We start from the raw sequence: 21,933 nt of genomic DNA on the forward strand, positions 1-21,933 counted from the left end.
TTTTAGAATTTTTAGAATGAAAAATATTTACAATTTTTGTGATGCAATTATTATTGTAATTTATGAAGTTCATTTGCAAAAAGTATATATTTTACTTGTGCATTTCAAGTTATGTCAATCTGCAAAAAACAGAGCAAACTAACACAACAAAAACATGATAACATAATTTGCAGATAAACTCTTAAAATATAATTCATAAATGTTCCTCTTTTTTATTTAATCAGCATTTATTGATGTATTGTGGCCATTCTAGTTCATTGTCTTAAAAATTTTTAAGGGATAGTTCACCCAAAAATTATATTTCTGTCATAATTTATTTACCCTCATTTCTTTTAATCTTGTATAAATTACTTTTTTCTTATTAACACAGAAAGTAATTTGGAAGAATTTTAGCAATTTTCAGTTCTGGGACATCATCCATTACCTTTGTAGAAAACAAAAGGTATATTTTTTGTTCTTTGTAAAACAAAATTTGAAATTTTTAAAGAACTAAGGAAAACATATCGTTCTAAGGCTCCTTTAACTACTATTTAAAATGTTCCTATTGTATTCAATGATGTTCCAGAACTGAAAATGGCTAACATTCTTCAAAATATCTTTCTCTGTGTTTATCAGATTTAATTATTTACATTTTTTTAAAATAACTTTCGCAGGTTTGAAACCATCTGAGGATGAGTAAATGATGACAGAATTAAACAAAGCCATCAAACAGCAATTTGAAAGACTGACAGCATTACAAGACACATGAAAACTGTGTTAAAATTCTGGTTATCATATACCAACATAGTTTTAAACTTTTCCTAAATACTTAGTACAAATATTAGTGTTGTGTTGCTTAAAAGTGAATATGAACTTGTTTCTTCCTTGGAGTATTTGAGGTCTGAAAAATACAGAGAATCTTTTTTGTAATTTTCTGCCAATAAATGCAAATATATATATTTTTTATTTAAACCTTGAGATGAATATTGTTAGTAGTTTACAGAATAAAAAAAGATCATTGTCCATAATGACTAATATGCCTATAAATAGTAATTTCGGAACAACTGAAACTTATTTTGAAATCGTCTATTAATTTTTCTATGCACCATCGTTTTTTAACTTCTGGTGACAAAACCACAAAGCATGACTAGACTGGATACAGATTAATGGTTGAGTGTGTTAATGGTCATCATTTATCAGTTTGGTTAGATAACACAATGTTTATATCTTCAGATAACACTGTAAAGTCAGAGAGTAGCTCCCCGTCAGATTCAACCAATCAGGACACAGGTGAGTTATGGGACAATTAACATGGTGCCTTATTATGTAAGAGAGTGAGTTAAGAAGAATTAAATGATCAAATGAGTTTTCTTTCTTTTTCTTTCTTTCTTTCTTTCTTTTTCTTTATCTTTCTTTCTTTCGTTTTCTTTATCTTTCTTTCTTTAACAATACTTCTCAAAACTTGACTGAGAGCATGGCAAGATGCATGAAAGCTGGGTTAATCCATTAAGTGTTATTTTTCTTATTCTTAAATAATAATAAAGAATAGTATCGTGTTGTTTTTAAAAATATAAATAAACATGTTTTCTATGCTGTATTCAATGTCTGAAAGCATGGCATCTTTTTCGTTATTTTAACCAGTTTGTCTGATTTTTATTTTCTACAGATAAATGTAAATTAAAAACAATCTTTGATATTGTGTCACTAGTTCATAGAATGCAGAATGATCCTTTTTCTATAATCACACACCTGTAAAGAGCAAATTCAGAAAAACTGAAATAATGTGGAAGTGGTGTCTTGCAGGGCTGTATATTTTCTGGTTTGGGAAAAAAACTATTTGGAAGGTCTTAGTACTTTTAGTTTTTCATGCATTTCAAAAAATCTCCATGAGGGAAAAAGTGAGACTCTGTGTCAACCTCACCTCTCTCTCTCTCTCTCTCTCTCTCTGCACCAGAAGAAGTCTCTGACAGCCTGTCACCCTCACAATCCCTGCTGGTGTCGGAGAGCCCAGACAGCAGGTTCTCTCGAAAACTCTCTCCTGTGGAAATCTACTATGAGATAAAAACACGCCGCAGCTCTGTGGCCAGCTCAGCCAGGTACACTTTTACATCCAATTGTTAAATAACTGTTATAATCCCTCTAACCCCATTGTGTGCTAGATTCTTAAGGCGACCTAACCACACTTCTGTTTTTCTACCAGCCCGAGTCATACACTTCCAAGGAGTGTGTCGAATTTAGAAGGTAGAAGCGTACCAGCAACTCCACTCCTGTCCCGGAACGGACTAACGGGAGTGCACATCAGGTCACAAACACACACGTGCACAACACACACAGGGCTTAATGCATTATTCATTGTTATTTGAGACGCTAATGGTTCATATTACATTTAAAAAGGCCAGAATTGATTAAGGCACAAACGTTTAGACTTATTTGCAATAGCGTATAATTAAGTAATGGATGCGGTTGGACGTCAGTCATAAAGCCCCATTATTCTCCACTCAATTTAATTACATGTACAGAGTGGACTGGAGCTGTAAACCTTTCCTTCAGTTTATTTGTTTCTTCATTGTAATGTTTGAATTTGTTATCATATAAATTTACGGTTGTTGTTTATTTGTTTAGGTCAGAATCCTCCAGCGGCACTGCTCCTGTGAGGCAGTGGTCAGACAATCCCGAAGCGTCACATCTGGTGCCTTCGCAGTCTCAGGATCTCCCGACCTCCTCAGGGTCCCACGGGCCGGGGGGCTCACAAACACGACGCAGCAACAGCTCGGAGACGCTGCTAGACCGGAACGCCACCGAAGAGGGAGGTCAAAGGTCGCGGAACGGCCCATACAAGAGTTCAGAAGCACTGCTAGACTCCGCTTTAAAACAGGCACAGAGGAGCAGCCCTGACCGCCAGGTCAACGGACACGCCGATCCGGGTCGCATTCGCTCGGCCGCGGGAGGACGAGGAACGAATGTAGGTGCCGGTTACAACGATATCCTCATGGATTACGTCTGGGGAAAGCAGCAGAAGATACAGACTCAGCGACAGCAAAGACTGCAGGTCCAGAACGCTCCAAAAACTCGCCCGTGGCCCGAAGGTTCCAACGCTCCGCCCCCTCCCTACAGGAATGGCCAATCACAGCATCTTATTCTGGGCCCTCCGGCCTACAGCCCCTTAATGCTGAGGGGTAAACCTGGCGAGCCACGGAGGGTCAAAGTGAGTCGCACAAAATCCTGTGGCCCGTTTGTTCCCCTCCAGCAACACCAGCAAGAATCCATCCTACTGTCGGCCTACACAGATGCACACACCCCCAATGCAAACGGGACGCATAACCAGCAGACTGACCACCCCCACAGACCGCCCCATTACCCCTTCGAGTCGTCAGCCCCCACAACCCCCGACGACCCCACACGCAGCTTGCACAAGGCCCTGGCGCTGGAGGGGTTGAGAGACTGGTATCTGCGGAACGCACTGGGGCAGACGGGCAGCGGGACGAAGGGGAAAGAGGGAACGCAGACACAGCGCAGGCGCACAACACCCTCTCTGCATGGCTCTCACCAGCATCCGCCCCTCAAACACCAGCCGCAGTCCTTTCAAGGAGACACAGTCTATACACATATGCCCCAGTCAGCCACGTTTCACGGGCATCCGCTACATACCAGGTAATTACAGATCGGATGAAGTAGAATCTACATTCATGTGACATAATAGTGAAAAACGTCCCGAATCAAGATACTAATATCAAAGCATGTCATTTTTTGACACTAGCAATAGATTTGCAGAAATAGCTTCAACTCGTGCACCTGTTAATTTTAATACACCAAAAAAAATCACTTTTTTAACTTTAACTAAAAAAACGCTACTTGATTAATTGTTAGCTGGTTGGCTGTAGGACTGTAAAAAAGTAATTGCGATTCATCGCATCCAGAATAAAGGTTTGTGTTTACATGTCTGTGTACGGTCCATTTTTTTTATTTTTATTTATAAACACAAAAAAACATGTATATATATAGGAAATATTTACATATGTTTATTTATACTTGCCGTTCATTTAAATCATATATAAATGTTTGTTAATTTTTATATATAATCTTTTCCTTAAAGAAAAAATATTCTGTGATTTTTAAGTCCTATTTTTATATGTGGTGTCCAACAACAAGTTTACGTACATACAAGGTGTAAAAACACAATTATTTTGTTATAATTGGCTTAATTCTTGACTGAATCATCCTTCTAATCCCCTCATTTCTGCCAGCCTACTCTGATTGGTCAAATGGTCTAGTCTGCTTTGATTGGTCTAGCATGAATGAAGATCACGAGCTACAGTGTTTGGGGGAGAAAAGTGACGTTCTCGTGGGCAGTCCTAGCAAAACATAGGCGGGAACTATATGTAGTGACGTAAATCCGCTGCGGTTCGCGAATCGGACTAAGGACGACTCATTTGCGTGATTCAGAGTCAACTGCCTTTATTCCAGGACAATAACTTTGTTATTGATTCACCTTCGGCTTTAAAACTAGGCAGACTGCTTAAATTTACACACGGTAACATTACACAATGCATGAAATGTAATTTACATGATCTCGTAATATCTACTCTTTAAATATGTTCATGTATGTGAATGCATTTATAAATACAAAATTATTAACACTCACATAAAAACAGACTTTTATTCTGAATGACATCCCTAGTTGATTGTAAAAAAACCATCTCATATACACTAAAAACTTGTAGTAGATTTGACTTCTAATCACCTCTAATTTTATTTTTAAACGATGTCAAATCTACAGTCAAGGGGATAATTATGATATATTTAACAGGGAACTTTTATAATAAAATATTGTTCAAACATGTTTTTTTGAAGGTAAAAAATACTTTTTTAACTACAGTAACATCGTGAAAAACAGACATCCACATAATTCCCTGTTTTTCTTTTACACTCTTTACATGCTTTTATTAATTTTCTATAATTATGTTTTATCTTATATTTCATACAAGTTCTTACAGATTTCGTACATGTACTAAGATGTTTTACATTACTTTTAATGTGATTTTACAACATCTTTTACTCCGTGTGTTAATCGTGTACATTTTTTATTTATATTTCTGATGTGAGATACGCATCACATTTTTACATTCTTCTTTTTTGTCCCAAATAGGACGATGGAGCTTTCGTTGTTTGAAGAAACCTTTTCATCTAAAATGCAGGAGGTGACACTTCAAGAGACGAGTACTGACAGACCCACACCAGGCACGCTGGTCTAATACGAAAACAAACCAACCCTCCACACACATGCCCGGTGCATCTCATTTAACACAGAGACTAAAGCAAACACCAGCTTCTGTTTGTATAGATTGTCAAAATGAAAGAATATTGGCTTCCTTTGCCATAGTTTCAGAATGAAATCATTTTGACAGAAATCAGTCACTACTGTTGTAGTTAAGATATTTTTCCAGCATGCAATCAAGCTGTCTTCTTCACACCTCACACCGTCTCTTGTTAAGTAATCTTCCTGTCAATCATCAAGTCGCAGCAGGTTCTGTCAGAGAATAGGTGGAGAAAGAATAAAAGCCACTAATACAGTATAATATGTCAACATTCCCATTTGTAGCAAACAATTTCTATAAATTACATAATATCCAGCTGTGTTTCAATGCATAAACAAAGAAATACAGTTTTGGTCACTGTATGTGACTGTCCTTAAATTGCTCTGGCCCTTTGAAATGAATCAGGATCCTCTTAATGTTTTTAGGAAATAATGTTTCTATGCAAATTACATTTAAGAAGACTGTGTGTTGACACGTTAATACCGTGATGAAAAAGCCAAGCCAAATCTTAAACTTTAGACTGTTAGAGAGCCAATGACTGACAGTATTTAATGAAATTCATTGTATCTTTATTGACAAATTGGATAAGTATGAAGATGCTCATTCAGGGTGATGTCATTAAGAATGGCACAACGGTCGCTGTGCGGCTCAAATGAATCTTTATCTGTATCACTCATGGTTTCTATAACCTCAGGATTAGTTATATATCAGTATTACCAAATGCAATGAGGGAAAAAATTGAGAAAATCAACATTAATGTGTAACGTCGCATTTTATATATCTAACAAAAAGCGCACTAAATCAGGTTCAACTCAAATGAAAAATGTTACATGCACATGCAATATATTATTGGAAAAATATATTTTTTTGCATGATCCGTAATGAGAGTAATCATTAATAAAAATGAGAAATACAGAACATCAGGGCGTTTTCATAATGAGAGCTGTGTTTATTTCATATGAGAAAAATGCTAGAGAACATTGTGCTCTTAATAGGCTTTGTTTTCTTTATGCAAATTATTTTCCTTTTTTCTAATGATATTTTGGCCAAAATTGACTTGTCAAGATGTGTAAAAGACCACTAGGAGGAGCCTCTTCATCTGTTTTGGGGGGGTTCTGGATCTAAAGCAAACGCAAAACACGCTGCCAGGTGCAGAATAACCAGTTTCTTCTGTAGACCGTTTTAATTGCAATTGTGTGTTGTTTCTCCAATTGGATTGACTGCAGGCGTCAATATTTACTGTACTTCTCAGCAATTAAATTGAACGGAATGAACAAGACTAATTAAACAATTTGGGATCTTTTCGAGACCAGTCATTTTCCTGCACCGCCCTTTCAGAATATCATTTAATTGAGGAATTGCCGTACTCAGAATGTGGTTGAGCGTATTAATGCCAGGATGCCAACATTGACCATTGTGCCTAGCAAACACAGAAAGCGGAGAGGACTTTACTCATCTCCAAATGGAAACGATAGCTTATCATGGTGGATTCCTCAGATACAGGTTAAATATTAGGCTCCTGCTTAGAAAATACCATCTCATTTTACTCCCTCTTTGGGTTAAAGACTGAAAAACGACAATAAAAAAAGAGTTGTGATTGCTGGCTGATCCACTCTATTATTATGGTCTGCTTTGTTTCTGATAGTGGTAGTGTTCCCTTTGATAAATCATTGCTATTCCAATGCATGCAGGTGTCTGTTAACTGTTATTCCTTTTAAAAAAAACCTTCCCTATAAAATCACGCTGACTCTCAGTTTATTGTGTTATTATTGACAGCATCACGTAGGTAACTTAAAAGCCTCCACATGTCAGATGCCTTCACCATAGAAACGCGCTGACAGTTGAACTTACCGAAGCAATCCAAACCTTCTCAGATGCTGAGCGCAGAGCTCAACATTGTCACCAAATGCTGCCATGCTTGTCTCAGGACTACATAGAAAGCTGCTTTGATGGCCTGTCCAACACCATTGATGCACAGACTTTTGTATTTCATATAACCACACCTTAACACACAACTTAGTGAGAAGGTTACTGAATGTTTATGCTTGTTGAGAACATGTTTAGGCCATGTGTCATTTTCAAAGTTCATCTAAACTTACATTTATGATCTAATAATGTTGAACGGGATAGAAATTCTCGGTTTCATTTTTCAGGTCATGAATAAAAACGAGAACACCGAAGGCAAATAAAACCAATGATGTTTGTAAAATCTTTGCTTGGGTATCACGGTACCAAATGTTGACATGTTTTCAAGATGTTCCCTCCATTTTTGGACCCTCTTCCCTTATACCACACATACATCAGGCTTACGTCTATTTGACGTCTGCCATTACATCTGCAAGACATCTAAAATACATAGTTTGCTCATTTGCAATACATCTCAGAGATGTCTGGTGTCAGAGTTTATATAGACATCTAGAAGATGTCTGTAAGATGAGTATGATTTAGAATGGATGTAAAGCTGCTCTTTCTAAGATGTTTAGTAGATGTTTTTATGCAGCAGATCTCCAGATCTTTAGCAGACGTATTACAGACGTTCAGACGTCTCCGAGACGTATTGCAAAGGAGCAAACTATGTATTCCAGATGTCTTGCAGATTGAAATGAAGACGTCAAATAGATGTAAACCAGATGGATTGTGCCATCTAGGTTCAGATTTCCCCGGTTTCATTTAGTTCTGTATCTGAAACAGTTGTTTAACTCTTATTGCTTGATTGTGTGTGTGTGTGTGTGTGAAGAACTTTTTCAATCTGTACATAATTTGCTGTTTCCTCCTTTCTTTTGACATTTTATATCTCTATCGAAAAAAAACATCAAAGAACAAAGACTGTACGGAGTTTGTGTATAATAAAGTGTTTTGGTCAGATACGTTTGCTTCTGTCATTCTTCATATTCTATACGCAGACCGACTGACTGAGACATTTTATACATTGAAAGAATTTCCATAACGATCACACTGTCATTGCCAAGTAAAAAGTTCGATATGATAGCAATAGCATTATATCGTGAAGCACACCGCACATAGAGCCGTACATTATAGATACTGTATCAAGCTGTGCATGCATACGTCATCAATCTCGCGAGTGAAACCGCAGCGCAAAGTTATCTCGAAGTAACACAATAAAACGGATAGCGACAATAAACACACAAGATAAGACGGTGATTGTGAAAAGAGCCTGTAGTGTAAATGACAGAATCAACTCCACCTATCGGCGCGGTTCAATGTCACTGTCACGACTGTTTTTCTCGTGAACCCCGGTGCGTCTGATTCCCCCGCGGGACGATGAACGATAGAGACCGTATGCGATCGCCACCATGTGGGTCCGTCACGCTTCAGCTGTCCTGTCATATTTCACATCTGCTTTGAAATGACCTCCGGGTAGAAGATCACAGGAAAAGTTCATTTGAGGAAGTTCAAGTGAATTAGCCAGCAGCGCTAGCTCGGTTCAAACGACCTTTGTTGGACATTTACACGCACTTTAGTTCACTCTCGGTGAAGATGTAAAGGTGTAAATGGGATTTGGAGTGACTTTTGTTCGTGTTTTGTGAGTTTGTTGTTCGTGTTTGTACGGTGAGTAAGTTAGCTCGCGCGCTGCTAGCGGTTCCCGTGAACTAATGTTACCTCAGGACGAGTTGTTTGACTTGATTGTTTTCAGGACGTGTTTAACATTGATTAAACCACGATATTATAACTGCAGTATTACGGTTTTATTAACCAAGTCATTCTCTTCTCAGAGTAAGTTTCAAAAAGCTAAAAGTTTGATCACTTTATCGTAGGGGCGAACTTATATAGGCACAAATGAGTTTGTTGACGTACGGTAAAATGACAGATAACCGACATAACTTGCAACATTATATAAAAGTCATTGTAAGCGTTGTATAATTGTTGCGAAATTAATTTTAGTAAGTTGTATTAAAGTCTCCTATGCAGACTTTGATATCAGGGTCAAGCTTGAGACAAGTCTCCACCGTTTCCATTTAATCTCAATGCTGTTGTTATAGAAGGAAATTGCTATCAATCTGTTTAAAGGCCTTTCAAGTTGGTTTAAATAAAATTGTATTTGCATCTCATTGGTTTTAAGATTTCAACTGTCGAAAGGATCAATAAGCTACAGAGACCATGTCTGTATACTCAAAGCTGCCTTCGCAGCTGAATAAACCTCTTGTAAGAAAGACCTTTCTCCTCCTTGTCGCCCTGTATGGGGCGAGGAAACTTTCCCCTTATGTATATGACAGACTCAGAGGAAGGACTAGTAAGCAACCTAAAGCCACTGACCCGATTACCTCCAACGGAGAAGTTGCGGAGACCAGAAAAAAGAGAAGCTCTCCTGCCGTGAACCGAGAATTCTGGGAGAGGTTGCTATGTCTCCTGAGGATCCTGTTTCCCCGCTTCTTCTGCAAAGAGCTCGGCCTGCTGGGTTTCCACTCGGTCGCCCTCGCCTCGCGCACCTTCCTGTCCATTTACGTGGCCAACCTGGACGGCAAAATCGTGAAAACCATCGTGCAGAAAGACCCCAGGGCGTTCGGGGTGGAGCTGAGCAAGTGGCTGCTCATCGCCATCCCGGCGACCTTCGTCAACAGTGCCATTCGATATTTGGAGGGTCAGCTCAGCCTGGCCTTCCGCACCCGGCTGGTCACCCACGCCTACATGCTGTATTTCGGCGATCAGACGTACTACCGGGTCAGCAACATGGACGGGAGGCTGGCAAACCCCGATCAGTCTTTGACGGAAGACATGGTCATGTTTGCGGCCTCTGTGGCTCATCTGTATTCCAACCTTACCAAGCCCATTCTAGATGTGGTGGTGACCTGTTACACGCTCTTGAAAACCGCAGAGTCCAAAGGTGCCAACACCACATGGCCTTCCATGATAGCCGGTATTGTGGTGGCCATCACCGCCAAGGTTCTGAGGGCATTCTCGCCCCGCTTTGGTAAACTGGTGGCTGAGGAAGCCAGGAGAAAAGGCGACCTGAGATACATGCATTCACGCATTATCGCCAATTCCGAGGAGATCGCTTTCTACGGTGGTCATAAGGTATGTATTTTCATTGTTTGGTCGTTTTGTGTTCATGCAATGAGAAATGTTCAGGAACAGGGCGGTCATGTGATCAGAGGCCGTGTTTATAGGGCACAAAGAGATCATGTGACGCGTAAACAAAAAAGAAGCCCATGGAAATGGAGAAAAAGGCAGCATGCGCCTTTGTGACCCACAGCTCCGCACATGATCAGATGTTACCCCTGAAAAGACAGATTTTTCTTATTAGTAGAGAAATATTGTGACTGCTGACAGAATGATTCTGAAAGCCAAGATCAACTTGTAAGTGCCGATTATTGTTGTGCGAGTCCACTGGCATATTCTTCATCTTGATGTTGTCCTGTTGTCTGTGTTTCTGCGCGTATGCGTGTCTGCGCACGTGTTGCCGTGTCTGTGTGCGTGCCCTGCGCAGATCGAGATGTTGCAGCTGCAGAGGAGCTACAGCGCGCTGTCCGAGCAGATTAACCTGATCCTGTTCAAGAGGTTGTGGTACGTCATGCTGGAGCAGTTTCTGATGAAGTATCTTTGGAGTGCTTCGGGTCTGGTCATGGTCGCCGTGCCCATCATCACTGCTACTGGATACTCGAAATACGGTATTGATTGAATTCTGATTATCTTGACTTTCTGTCTTCCTCTCTTTGTCTATGGTTTCATTTCAAAATGTCCTTGAACACCTTGATCCTAAGGGGATTGTTTTGTAGGTTTTTATATTTTTACTCCATGTATTAAGTTACAGGGTATCAAAACTTAGAAGTATAGTTTGTAATATAGGGGTGTAATGATAAATCTTGGCACAATTTACCATCGTACAGAAATGTACATTATTTTGTATGATGATGATATTTGATCATGAGATTATGATGTAACAACTGGTTGATTCTATTGGTTGAGCTGCCAACATGTGAACTGTGTCAATATATCTAATGCTTAATTTATTTATTTTAATGAGGTGATTTTATTGCCCTAATTGCTTTTGTAATGTTGTCATGTTTTATTTCTCAGACCTCTTACATTTTTTACTTACTTTTTTACACAAAAGGGCTTTTCACACTGCACTTAACCCCGGGTTATCTTCATTCTTAACCCCGCTTTTATTCCCGGTTAAACGAAAGTTTCACACTAGTAATTTTGAAGCGGGGTTATCCCTGCATTTTACCCAGGATTATGTCCGAAGCAGGGTTAGCATGGCTTGTGCTGGGTTACCCAACATTGCGGTGTCAAACGGGTGCGGTGTGAACGAAGCGGGTGTAGAATGATACGACCAGACGCTGAGCAACGGACACCCAATCAAAAACTGAACATCCCTAACCTCATTTCACAAGCTGTGCACACACAGTCACAGAAACTCCGTGCGGTGTGTAAACAGTCCTTTGAATTTTTTTATTTATTTGAGTAAGTTACGTCCTAGGATTTGTGAGGTGTCATTTCCCCCCGGATGCGGAACAACAGCGTATTCGGTTATTTTTATTCAGTCAGTTTGACGCTACAGTATTTATCCAATCGGGATTTTAGAAACCGCAAATATGCTAATTTGAATGTTAACCTAACCTAATCGAGAACTTTATAGATCGAGTGGTTCTGACTTATTCACTTGTGTGTTGTGTTTAAACAGATTCAGAAGATGTGAAGCAAGCAGCGCTGGGGATGAAGGAGGAGGATCTGGTGAGCGAACGCACACAGGCTTTCACCACGGCCCGGAACCTTCTGAATGCCGCAGCTGATGCGGTGGAGAGGATCATGAGCTCCTACAAAGAGGTGAGTTTGTCAACTTTGACTTTCCTTCAGTTTTGACTGTATTTTACTGCTCATGGTTTAGAAATCTGGTTTGTTGACTTGATTTGTGGCTTAAATGGACCTTTATTGAGGGTATATTTATGAGCCGATGCAATTACTCCATGCTGTTTAATTATTGGTTATGTGATGTGGGAGTTGAAAATGTGCCATCGTGTGTCACGATATAAAAAAATAAACAACTCAAATCAATTCAAGCTCTGCTATTTCCGTACTTGTAATTACAGTCAAAAAATCATGCTGATGAGAATATCAGAAGTGGTCGTTTTAGTGGAAAAGTTAATTGGGCAGGGTTATCTCTGCCTTCCCTGACTTTAAACCTCCTGTCCACAGGTTACAGAGCTGGCTGGTTACACTGCCCGTGTGTATGAGATGTTCACTGTGTTTGAGGATGTGCGTGTCGGCGTGTACCGCCGCTCGGCTGAGGAGGTAACGCCAGAGACGACGAAAGGAGACCAGGAGGTGAAACACGGCATGAGGGTGGAAGGACCGCTGCAGATCAGAGGTACGACATGCGTGTGAAACATGTCAAGCCGTGTTGTGGTTTTAATACCCCCCCGGGTTAAATAAAACCATCAAAAAACGAATTTAATGGTAGAAAATGTAGAAAACACTTTCATCTATGGGAATAATTGGAAAGCTGACAGGGAATGAAGAAAACGTTGAGAACAGTTGTATCATGTATATGAATGCAACACGCATACAAAATATAAACGCATCTATAATAAATGACTTGAATAATAAGATGTCAATTTTAATAAACGACCTTCACTTTTGGCCACTACTGCACTATGTATGCGGAAGTGTACAGCATATAATGTGACGAAAACAGTACATTTGTTTTAAATCTTAACATAATACATGTTGCAGTGAGCTGTTGTCTTATACGTGTGTGTAGGTCATGTTGTTGACGTGGAAAAGGGCATCAAATGTGAGAACCTTCCCATAATAACCCCTACAGGAGACGTGGTGGTGACAAGCCTGAACATCCAGGTAAACTCCTCTCATTTAAACACTTTGATTCTGCTTTAACCCAGGGCCAAACATCCATGTCTATATCATGTGCCGTGCAACTCACACAATTCCTGTAAAGGAGACAAATTATTTTTTACATTTATGCTGTAATATCTTGTTCTCCTGTACAATTAATGAGTCTGGTCTCATGATTTTTTGCTTGACTTTTGTGCATAGACTGTGAATAAGTCAAGAGACTTTTATCTGTTGGGATTTATTTTAAGCAGTTCTGATAGCGGCAGTGTGCTTGAGTTTCTGACCTTTGACAGTTCGAAGTTCAGGTGAAGATATTTTCTTACTTGCTAAGACCCCCGGAGAGAATCACATGTGCTGTAGGGCTATATTTAAGTATTAATTCGCTCTGTTATGTGGTGATAATTTTTCTCATCTTTTTTAGAATACGTGGATGAAGTATTAGCGTCATGTACTCTGTTAAAGATTAAAGTAGACTTAATGCGTGTTGCAGGACTTCAAGCTATAAAGTCAGCTAGCACGATAAGTGCAGTGATGGAATGCAGATCTGTTCTCGCTACCGCTGTTTTAATACATATTTTAGACATTACCTGGAGAGATACCCGCTCTTTAACATTCTTCTTTAACTTTGCAAAAAGCGATGACAGATTGTTTGTCGTCTAATTTTGTACGTCAGCGAGTTTGATGATCACAAAACGGGTGCTAGTTTTGAATGCACGACATGATCGCGATGCGAGCTTTAGCATGCAAGTCCATGCGCTGGACTTCAGAGAACGCATCGCTAGAGTCTGCTTTGAGTGTCTGCTCCCTCATGATTCATTCATGTTTCCTGCTAAATTCTGAGAAATGGGTCACGAGCATCACATTGTGACCCCCACCGGTCTGCAGCGGACAATGTGCTGATTATATTCAGCTCGTGCGTTGGTGTGCTTTTAAAGTTTCCACGGCCGCGTCTCGAATCCGCAGGGGCGGTATGGTGCTAATACCCTCTCACGGCCCTGATGTTGCAGTCACGCAGTGCACATGTCACAATGCACATTACCCACAATGGTCTCTCAGATGCTTCCTTAAAACCAGCAGCGTAGCCAAAAGAAGGTCCTAAACTCCCACAGGCCAGAAGGAATAAAGCCTGGAAGACACAGTGATGATGTCACAGACAAAACCACGCTAGGAGTGAGAATAGATAGTTGAACAGAATCAGCGGTGTGCATGGTCGTAATCGAGACCATCTCTCTGCTGTTATATGTAATGTCCCGAGAAACGTAAATTCTGTCTTTTATACTAATGTTCATGCTCTTAAAAGCCGTTTAGCTTCTTCTGAAAGCTTGAAATACCCCTAGGTACATTTTTCCATAGAAAGGGAATGAATGTTAACCTCTAAGAAGGTACCATTAATTCTGCAATATGACTGTATTTCAAATTTCTTATGAAATTGAATGTGCACATCACGTTCGCTTAGGATATGCCAAATTTTAAGATCTCCGGTTTGTTTCTCCCAAAAGCTTTTATATAACTTGGAATACATTGCACCAGTTGTATGGGCTATGTTTTAATCTCGCTTCTTGGAGCTTAACAGAATTTTTTGTAAACCATAAACGTTAAATTTTTAGTTGTTTCTGTGGCCCTGCTTTTAGATGATGTGAACCCAGATGATTCACATTGGTTTTATGTGCTGATGGTCTTATAATCGTAATTGATGCTATTGCAGGATGCGGCGCTGATTTGTTTGTGCGTGTCGAGTGAGTGGCTTTAACATAATGATAGGCTTCAGAGAGAGAGTTCTGCTCAGTGTGTCGTGCTGTACCGAGAGGCCTTTGAAAACCATCAAGCTTTTCCCATCAGAGCGACTCCTTTTAACCCTGCGGTTTAACTGAATTTATAAACACATTTGGCTGTTTCCTGTGGTTTGTCCCTCCATGTGTCTTTCCCTCTTTTTATTTTTGTAAGGCTGTGTTTAGCCCACAGGATTTTGACAGAAACCATAATCGTTGATTTTTTTCCTTTTGATTTTGTGATCACAATTACACATTTTTATTAGTTGAATTCACATTACAATATCGTACATTTGCATCAAATTTCTAATCTAAACTGGTAATGTGATGAGAGCAAACCCGAACAGCATTGTTTTGCGATCCAATGAACTGTGCAGTTATAATGTGCATTATGGGATGTGTTGCTTAAGGTCACGTGTCTTCTTTAACAGCGCTGGGGGGTTTTACTTCTCTGGTTTTGCAGGTTGATGAAGGAATGCATTTGCTGATCACGGGACCCAATGGCTGTGGCAAAAGCTCTTTGTTCAGAATCCTGAGCGGACTGTGGCCGGTCTACAGCGGCGTTCTCTATAAACCTTCACCTGAGCACATGTTTTACATACCTCAAAGGTACGGCTGTGACCGCACACTTAGAATCACTCTCACGACTGGCTGGATTTAACAGAACAACGGCAGATAGAGAGACTGAAACTCTGTTAGTAAAGAAGTATTGTTCAGGGGCAGGTACAAAAATCATTAATGGAATTAATAAACCAGAATCAGAGAATAATTTATTAGTACGCATGCTTTTCAGTATGTACATATTGCATTACTGTTGTTTTAGGTTTATACATTCCAACAAACTAATACTACATTTTTCAACTGTAGGTTAAAATTCTGTCATCATTTACTCACTTTGTTCGAGTTGTTCCAAGTCTGTATAAATGTCTTGTTCTGATGAACACAGAGAAAGATATTTGGAAGAATGCTTATAACCAAACAGTTATTGGACCCCATTGGCCCCCATAGTAGGAAAGATTACTTTATTTTTTTGTTCTGTAGAACACATAATATTATATTTTGAAGAATGTAGGAAAGCAAACAGTATTGGTGGCACTTTTGACTGCCTTTGTCATTTTTACTACAATGGTAGTCAATGGTGTCCAAGAACTGTTTGGTTACAAGCAAGAATACCTTTTTCTGTGTTCAACCAAACAAAGAGTGAGTAATTCACAACACCGATTTTTGACAAACACATCTGTTACCCGAATGATACATGCATACTTTGAAAACCAATATACCATACTATTTTCCACCATCATTTGATTTAGGATGAGCTATTTCATATCTTACGTACTATGTGGTACAGAATAGTATGTTAATGCCAGTTGCATGCAAAGTGTGAATTGGGATTTGAGAGCAGAAGGCAGGTGATTTTTCTTTGTGTAGGTTCACGGCCCTGTGTCGAGACACAGTCTGCTGGATTTTGTTTAAGTATTACGATCAATTAGAATGCACAAACGTGGGTGTGCGTGCATGTGTTTATTTTCATTTCCCACGCCGTGCCAGGTTAATTAGCGCTGATGAGAGTGCGATTAAAAATGGAAGCACAATCCAAAAGCAGTCAGCACATATGGTGCTCCTGTGACTGTGTTATATGTCGGCTTCATTACAGAACCGACAGGAACACGCTCTCACTTCCTGCTCAGATCACACAACGAGATGTGTCCAACGTTATTTTAAATCAGCTGCTCTCTGTTATTTGCCCGACTGCTGCGCGATGAACATTATATCAAGGCTGTTTAAAAGGACAAGAAAGACAACAATGGGAATTGCAAGGAATATTATTGGACTTGATTCTAGTCCAATTATTCTTTGCTTTTTCAACCTCGGGCATTTATTTTTATTCAAAATAAACATGGTTTTATCCATATTTCCATATATCCTTTTAATGTATTTAACAAAGGTAAATGACCAATATTAACCATGTTTGCTGTCTATGTTGCTTGTTATTGGGTTAAAGTGTATTAGTATTTTTACATACTTTTTTTACATGGTCTGCTAGACCTGTGGACATTGGCCTAAAACCACAAACACCATGTAATTTACACGTCTTTCGAGCAGCCTACACATTTTAGCACCAATTTCAGCCTTGTTGGCTTGGTCTTATTCAAGTGAACACAGATGTTAGAGCGCCGAGGAGTGAGGGACACATAAATCAAACACAACACAGCCAGACTGATCACACACTGAAAATATCATTACGTTCACAGCAAGAGATCTGAATGCCTTATCCAGCAGTGAAGTGTCTTCTAGAAGAGAATCCATCTTAATCCATTAAATTCACAACGGTGTCTTGATGTTTCTTTGAACTCATCACGAGGAGCCAGCCGATGATATCTTCTGATTCAGTTCATCATTGTGTATTTGTTTGCACTTGTAATCATGCAGGCCGTACATGTCGGTGGGAAGCCTTCGAGATCAGGTCATCTATCCTCATTCAGTTCAGGAGATGCAGGAGAAGAACCTCACAGATCAGCAGCTGGAGGAGATTCTCAAAACTGTGAATCTCGGCTATATCCTGGAAAGAGAAGAAGGTGAGTGACATCACAACGGCCTCACATTAGATGAGAAACATTACATATTGTGATTTTATTTATTTATATATTTCTTAATTAATAAACTTAAATGGAGTATTAAAACATTATTACGTCATTAGGTTGGGATGCAGTGAGCGACTGGAAGGATGTGTTGTCTGGAGGAGAGAAGCAGAGGATGGGCATGGCAAGGATGTTTTATCACAAGTATGATCCATGGTTTTGACTTTTTTGACATTTGACATGATTCATGTATGTTTGTGAAATTATTTTGTCTGAATTCACAGTGATAGAAAAGGGTTGGCATTGGTTTTAACCTTGGATTATAAAGTCCCGTGATAGCAAAGATGTGCATTATAAATTGATAACCCAGGAACAGCGTGAAATAAGAAACAAAATATCACAGGGTTAAACATGACCTAGTTTAACAGTTTCAGGTGTGATGATTTTCCCAATGTGATATCATTTAGTTATTTTTCTTTTGATCAATGATAATCTTTATGTTCTTGCAGTAATTATGTCTAATCATTTTTTTAATGAATATGTTTATTCCTAAAAGAAAAATAAACACTTTCACGATGCTAAATGCTAATGTATGCAAAAACTGCAGGAAAGAAAAACGTCTCATGGTTTTCATAAAGTCATTAAAGTGATAAAATATTCAATTACTAAATGTTATTAGCATTTAACTGTGTCTTGTGGATTCAGTTCATGATTCTGGCATCTTCACAATTTATCATTTGCATTTGAAGCAAGCAGCTGCTTTGGGGGAGATTATGGTTGAACCACAAAGATATTTATTAGCCAAGTAAGAATATAATAAAACAATTCGACTGTGTATTCTGCTGCTTTTAAGTCTGTTTAAAGAGTCTCCAACAACTTCAGTTTTTGTGCTTAAAGCTGATAAATCTGAATTATCTTTAACAGACCCAAGTATGCTCTCCTGGATGAGTGCACCAGTGCTGTGAGTATTGATGTGGAAGGCAAAATCTTTGAAGCTGCAAAGGACGCTGGGATTGCGCTTCTATCTATCACACACCGACCTTCTCTCTGGTGAGTTTTCAATCGTATGAAAATGAAGAGCAGTTGCTTTATTGAAAGAATAATATATTTTCCAGGAACTATATAATATCTGGAATTATAAACGTGTATGTGTAAAGGGGCCATATTACAGAACATTTATTTTGGGCTCTTTTGAAATTCAAGTGTTTGATGAAACTCCTCCACCAGATCAAACAGAACATTTATAGATGCATACAATTTGTGAGTGTCTTTAGAAATCGCACCATCAGCATCAAATGGCACAATTTGATTTTGTCGATCCTCTGTGTAGAATATGGTCCCTTTGAAAGATGACAGAAAAGAAACGTTGATTATTTCATCCACATGTTTAATTTTTCCCTCCGCTCGCAGGAAGTACCACTCCCACCTGCTGCAGTTCGACGGTGAGGGCGGCTGGCGCTTTGAGAAGCTGGACGCCTCCACACGTCTCTCCCTGCAAGACGAGAAACACCGGCTGGAGACGCAGCTCTCTGGAATTCCCAAGATGCAGCAGCGCCTGGTGGATCTGTGCCGCATTCTGGGGGAGGACAGCAGCCTGCCGAGCCCGGAGGAGGCGGAGGAGGAGAACGGGGTGGTGGAGGAGGAAGAGGAATAGCAGGAGTAGAGAGAGGGAGTGTCTGCTGCTGGAAAAGACTAAGGCCTTATGAAGTGATTTACAGACACATGACAGATGTGATCAAGGCCAGGTGTGTGTGTGTCATAGATCGAGTTGATTGTTTCGCTAATAGGGTTAGGAATCAAGGACTGATTCCTTTTGTTGAAACACAAAAGAAGCAGTAATGAGACCGAAGGATTTTCATAAAATTCGATTCTGAAACTTCTGCCTTCTTCCGTCGAGTCGAGAGGGAACACTGTTATGAAATATGTAACGCGCACATCAGAGCCGTTGTCATGGTGATACGTATGCATCTTATTAGCTGGGCAACTTTCTTTTTTTGTCAATTGAAGTCAGTCAACGCACATTTTTGGGTTTATGCTGCTATCTTTGTGGTACCAAGCCTAAAAATAAGATAATGAGATAACAAAGTTAGTTACAATAAATGTGAATCTGCTGTTTTTTCAACAACTGTACACTTTATTCTTCACTATATTGTTCTGCTGTCTGACACAATCTCCAAATTTGACGTGAATTTGAAGTGAACGCAATAAGAGTCATTTTATAAATATTGTTAATTCACTCCTCAATATTACTGAAACAACCACCAACAGAAGCCAATCGGATCTTAACTTCATTCAGACTTATTATTCCCTTTGGAAGTTTCAAAACATAAAACGCACAGCAGGGAATTTCTAAAGCTTTTGTTAGCTGCACAAAGACATTGCATTCAGTGCGCGTGTTGTGTTTGTTTATATGCGAGCGTGTGTTTGATGGTAGTACATCAGACTGCGTGTGTTTTTTGGGGGGGGGGTTGGGGGATACGAGACAGCTGCCAACTCGGCCAGGTGCGGATGATGATGAAAGCACCTATGAAAGCTGTTTCTCTGCTTCGTTCTCTGAAGAAATCTCTGGAGATCTGCAGGACCCTGTTGACTGTGTGTGTCTTTAGGGATAGAGCGAGAGGCAGTGGTGATATTTTGTTTCTTTTAAGGAGTTGTCACTTATGCTGTCTTTGAAATCCAGGGCCAGGTTTTATAGCAGAAAAATAATCTTAGTATGTATATTTAATCATCTTTGTTTTCGTCAGACGCTAATAGATATTTTTGAACAATTACCACATGCACATTTACAGTAACGTGTGCCTTAATCCAGTGAAGTTTCTTGTAAACTTTTGAACCCTATAGAAAGCTTTAAGTGTTTGATGGATTGGACTCTAAAATATTTGTTTTGAAAGAGCCGGGTCAGTTTAAAACCAGGTGGGAATAAAGTAGATTGGATTTTCAGAAGCACAACTGTCAATTGTATTTCTGAATTAGATTTCTGAAAGTCTCTCTGACATTTTTATGGGTTGACGGATGCCTACTGTATATCAGAATTGTTCTCAGCTTTGGGACACATAATGGAGTCAATTTCACAAACATTTTGGCCCCTACGTCCATCCTTTTTCCCCATTGGATGCATAAAATGAAAAGATGATGTGCATGTTAACATGGTCATAAAGACGTTTCCAGTATAAAACTGTTTTTTTATTTCATTTGAAGAGATTATTTGTAACATTCTAAACAGTCAGTACGAAGCACCTTACGAGCAAATGTTTCCATTAAAATTTAATTTCCCATCATTTATCTTCATAAGATAGACATCAGTTGAACTTGAATCTCTAATTATGTCATTTAGAGGAGAATGTTTTTCTAATCATTGAAGTTTGGCGTTCGAATGTTGTAGAAAATGTCAGAGGGAAGATGCGATACGAGTTTTTTGAAATGATGAGCAAGGACTTGATTTTCTGGTTGTCTTTGACACATTTTAGTCCAAAGTGATGCAATCTGAAATGTGTGTTTCTTACATCTACCATGTAATGTTTAAATGTGATGACCACTGTAGCAAATCTTAACAATGGACGAGACCCAACCAGCAATTTCTTTAAAGTGTCTTTAGCATTTCAAACCAAAATGCTTTTGTCGATTGTTGCATTTGACCTAGAAATGTGAGTCTCTTAAGATGATAGACGATTGATGATAGAATCACTGCTCTTAAAGAAATAAGCTAAAAAAAAATATTATAATGTCTGTGTTTCTCAAAATTTGTATAATGCGAGATTTTGCACAGATCATTTTAAACCAGAATTTACATTTTCATTGCAGTGATTCGTTACGGGACATTTTAATCCAACATTATACGTTTCCTAATAGAAACGTATTGTGTTTTCTTTGGGTTCAATAAAAATTACTAATTGCAATGTAATTGATGACTATCATTATTGCAACCCTTGCCTATTTGCCCGAATTATTAAAAAAACATATTCTTGCAATTTAATAAAACGTATCCTCTTGAGAACACATCCCTCCATTCTTTTGCGTGCTTTTATGGCTTTCGCAATCAGAAAGTAATAAAGTTCAAGAAACGTGCTCGGTGAAAGATAACTTTCTTTATACATACATTGCAAATTGTGATAGATTTTAGAGAAAGCTTTATGAAATATACACAATCATTAAGGAGTTTAGAGATATTTATTCCTTACGTGGAAATGTTAAAATACATATATTGGTAAACTCATTAAAAACGAATGTAAGTGTGGAAATTATGTTGTGACTAAAGAAAATGACAAATAAATCAAACTGTTATATTTTACTCATATTTGGTGAATGTGTAAAACTGTTCTTTTGTCATTTTTTCAAGCAGCTTCCTACCCTAAGATTCTTTTTAACACTATTGAAGGACCTTTATCTATTCCCTGCTCTTACAGACTACATTGTCTTTCCTAGTCATCCATTTCAAAAGCATTTTTAATAAAGCTTTTTTGTTGTAATATAAGAAAT

General features: G+C 38.9%; 2 protein-coding genes across 7 annotated transcripts in view; both read left to right on the top strand.

The window, feature by feature from the left end:
* ccdc120a (coiled-coil domain containing 120a) overlaps positions 1 to 8,153 on the top strand; it is a 37,340-nt gene extending 29,187 nt beyond the window's left edge. For 4 of the 5 annotated variants that reach the window (XM_056772415.1, XM_056772414.1, XM_056772416.1 and 1 more), the window contains 5 exons: positions 1,213 to 1,269; positions 1,934 to 2,075; positions 2,180 to 2,281; positions 2,602 to 3,630; positions 5,126 to 8,153. In XM_056772415.1, the coding sequence (XP_056628393.1) occupies positions 1,213 to 1,269; positions 1,934 to 2,075; positions 2,180 to 2,281; positions 2,602 to 3,630; positions 5,126 to 5,231 (1,436 nt within the window). In that variant the 3' untranslated portion in view covers positions 5,232 to 8,153. The remainder of the gene's footprint in view (positions 1 to 1,212; positions 1,270 to 1,933; positions 2,076 to 2,179; positions 2,282 to 2,601; positions 3,631 to 5,125) is intronic. The other variant, XM_056772417.1, reaches the window with a different exon arrangement.
* A 256-nt stretch (positions 8,154 to 8,409) lies between these two features.
* On the top strand, positions 8,410 to 21,749 carry abcd1 (ATP-binding cassette, sub-family D (ALD), member 1). Of its 2 annotated transcripts, XM_056772412.1 has the most exons (11): positions 8,410 to 8,864; positions 9,376 to 10,328; positions 10,741 to 10,921; positions 11,941 to 12,083; positions 12,453 to 12,624; positions 13,018 to 13,112; positions 15,342 to 15,487; positions 17,309 to 17,454; positions 17,577 to 17,661; positions 18,382 to 18,507; positions 18,868 to 21,749. In XM_056772412.1, exons 2-11 carry the CDS (start codon positions 9,414 to 9,416, stop codon positions 19,109 to 19,111), a joined length of 2,253 nt encoding a protein of 750 aa, XP_056628390.1. In that variant the 5' UTR covers positions 8,410 to 8,864; positions 9,376 to 9,413; the 3' UTR covers positions 19,112 to 21,749. The 2 variants fall into 2 exon arrangements, with proteins under 2 accessions (XP_056628390.1, XP_056628389.1); XM_056772411.1 differs by having other exon boundaries at positions 8,410 to 10,328.
* Positions 21,750 to 21,933: the final 184 nt, after the last annotated feature.

This window comes from Triplophysa dalaica, chromosome 18 (assembly GCF_015846415.1).
Source record: "Triplophysa dalaica isolate WHDGS20190420 chromosome 18, ASM1584641v1, whole genome shotgun sequence".
Classification (NCBI taxonomy): Eukaryota; Metazoa; Chordata; class Actinopteri; order Cypriniformes; family Nemacheilidae; genus Triplophysa; species Triplophysa dalaica.

What these genes read in the sequence shown, in the direction of transcription:
- abcd1 (XM_056772411.1), top strand. Translation starts at nt 9,414, where the DNA reads ATGTCTGTATACTCAAAGCTGCCTTCGCAGCTGAATAAACCTCTTGTA. An exon ending in AGGACCGCTGCAGATCAGAG is followed by an intron (nt 12,625 to 13,017) that starts GTACGACATGCG and finishes ACGTGTGTGTAG; the next exon opens with GTCATGTTGTTGACGTGGAA. An exon ending in ACACACCGACCTTCTCTCTG is followed by an intron (nt 18,508 to 18,867) that starts GTGAGTTTTCAA and finishes CTCCGCTCGCAG; the next exon opens with GAAGTACCACTCCCACCTGC.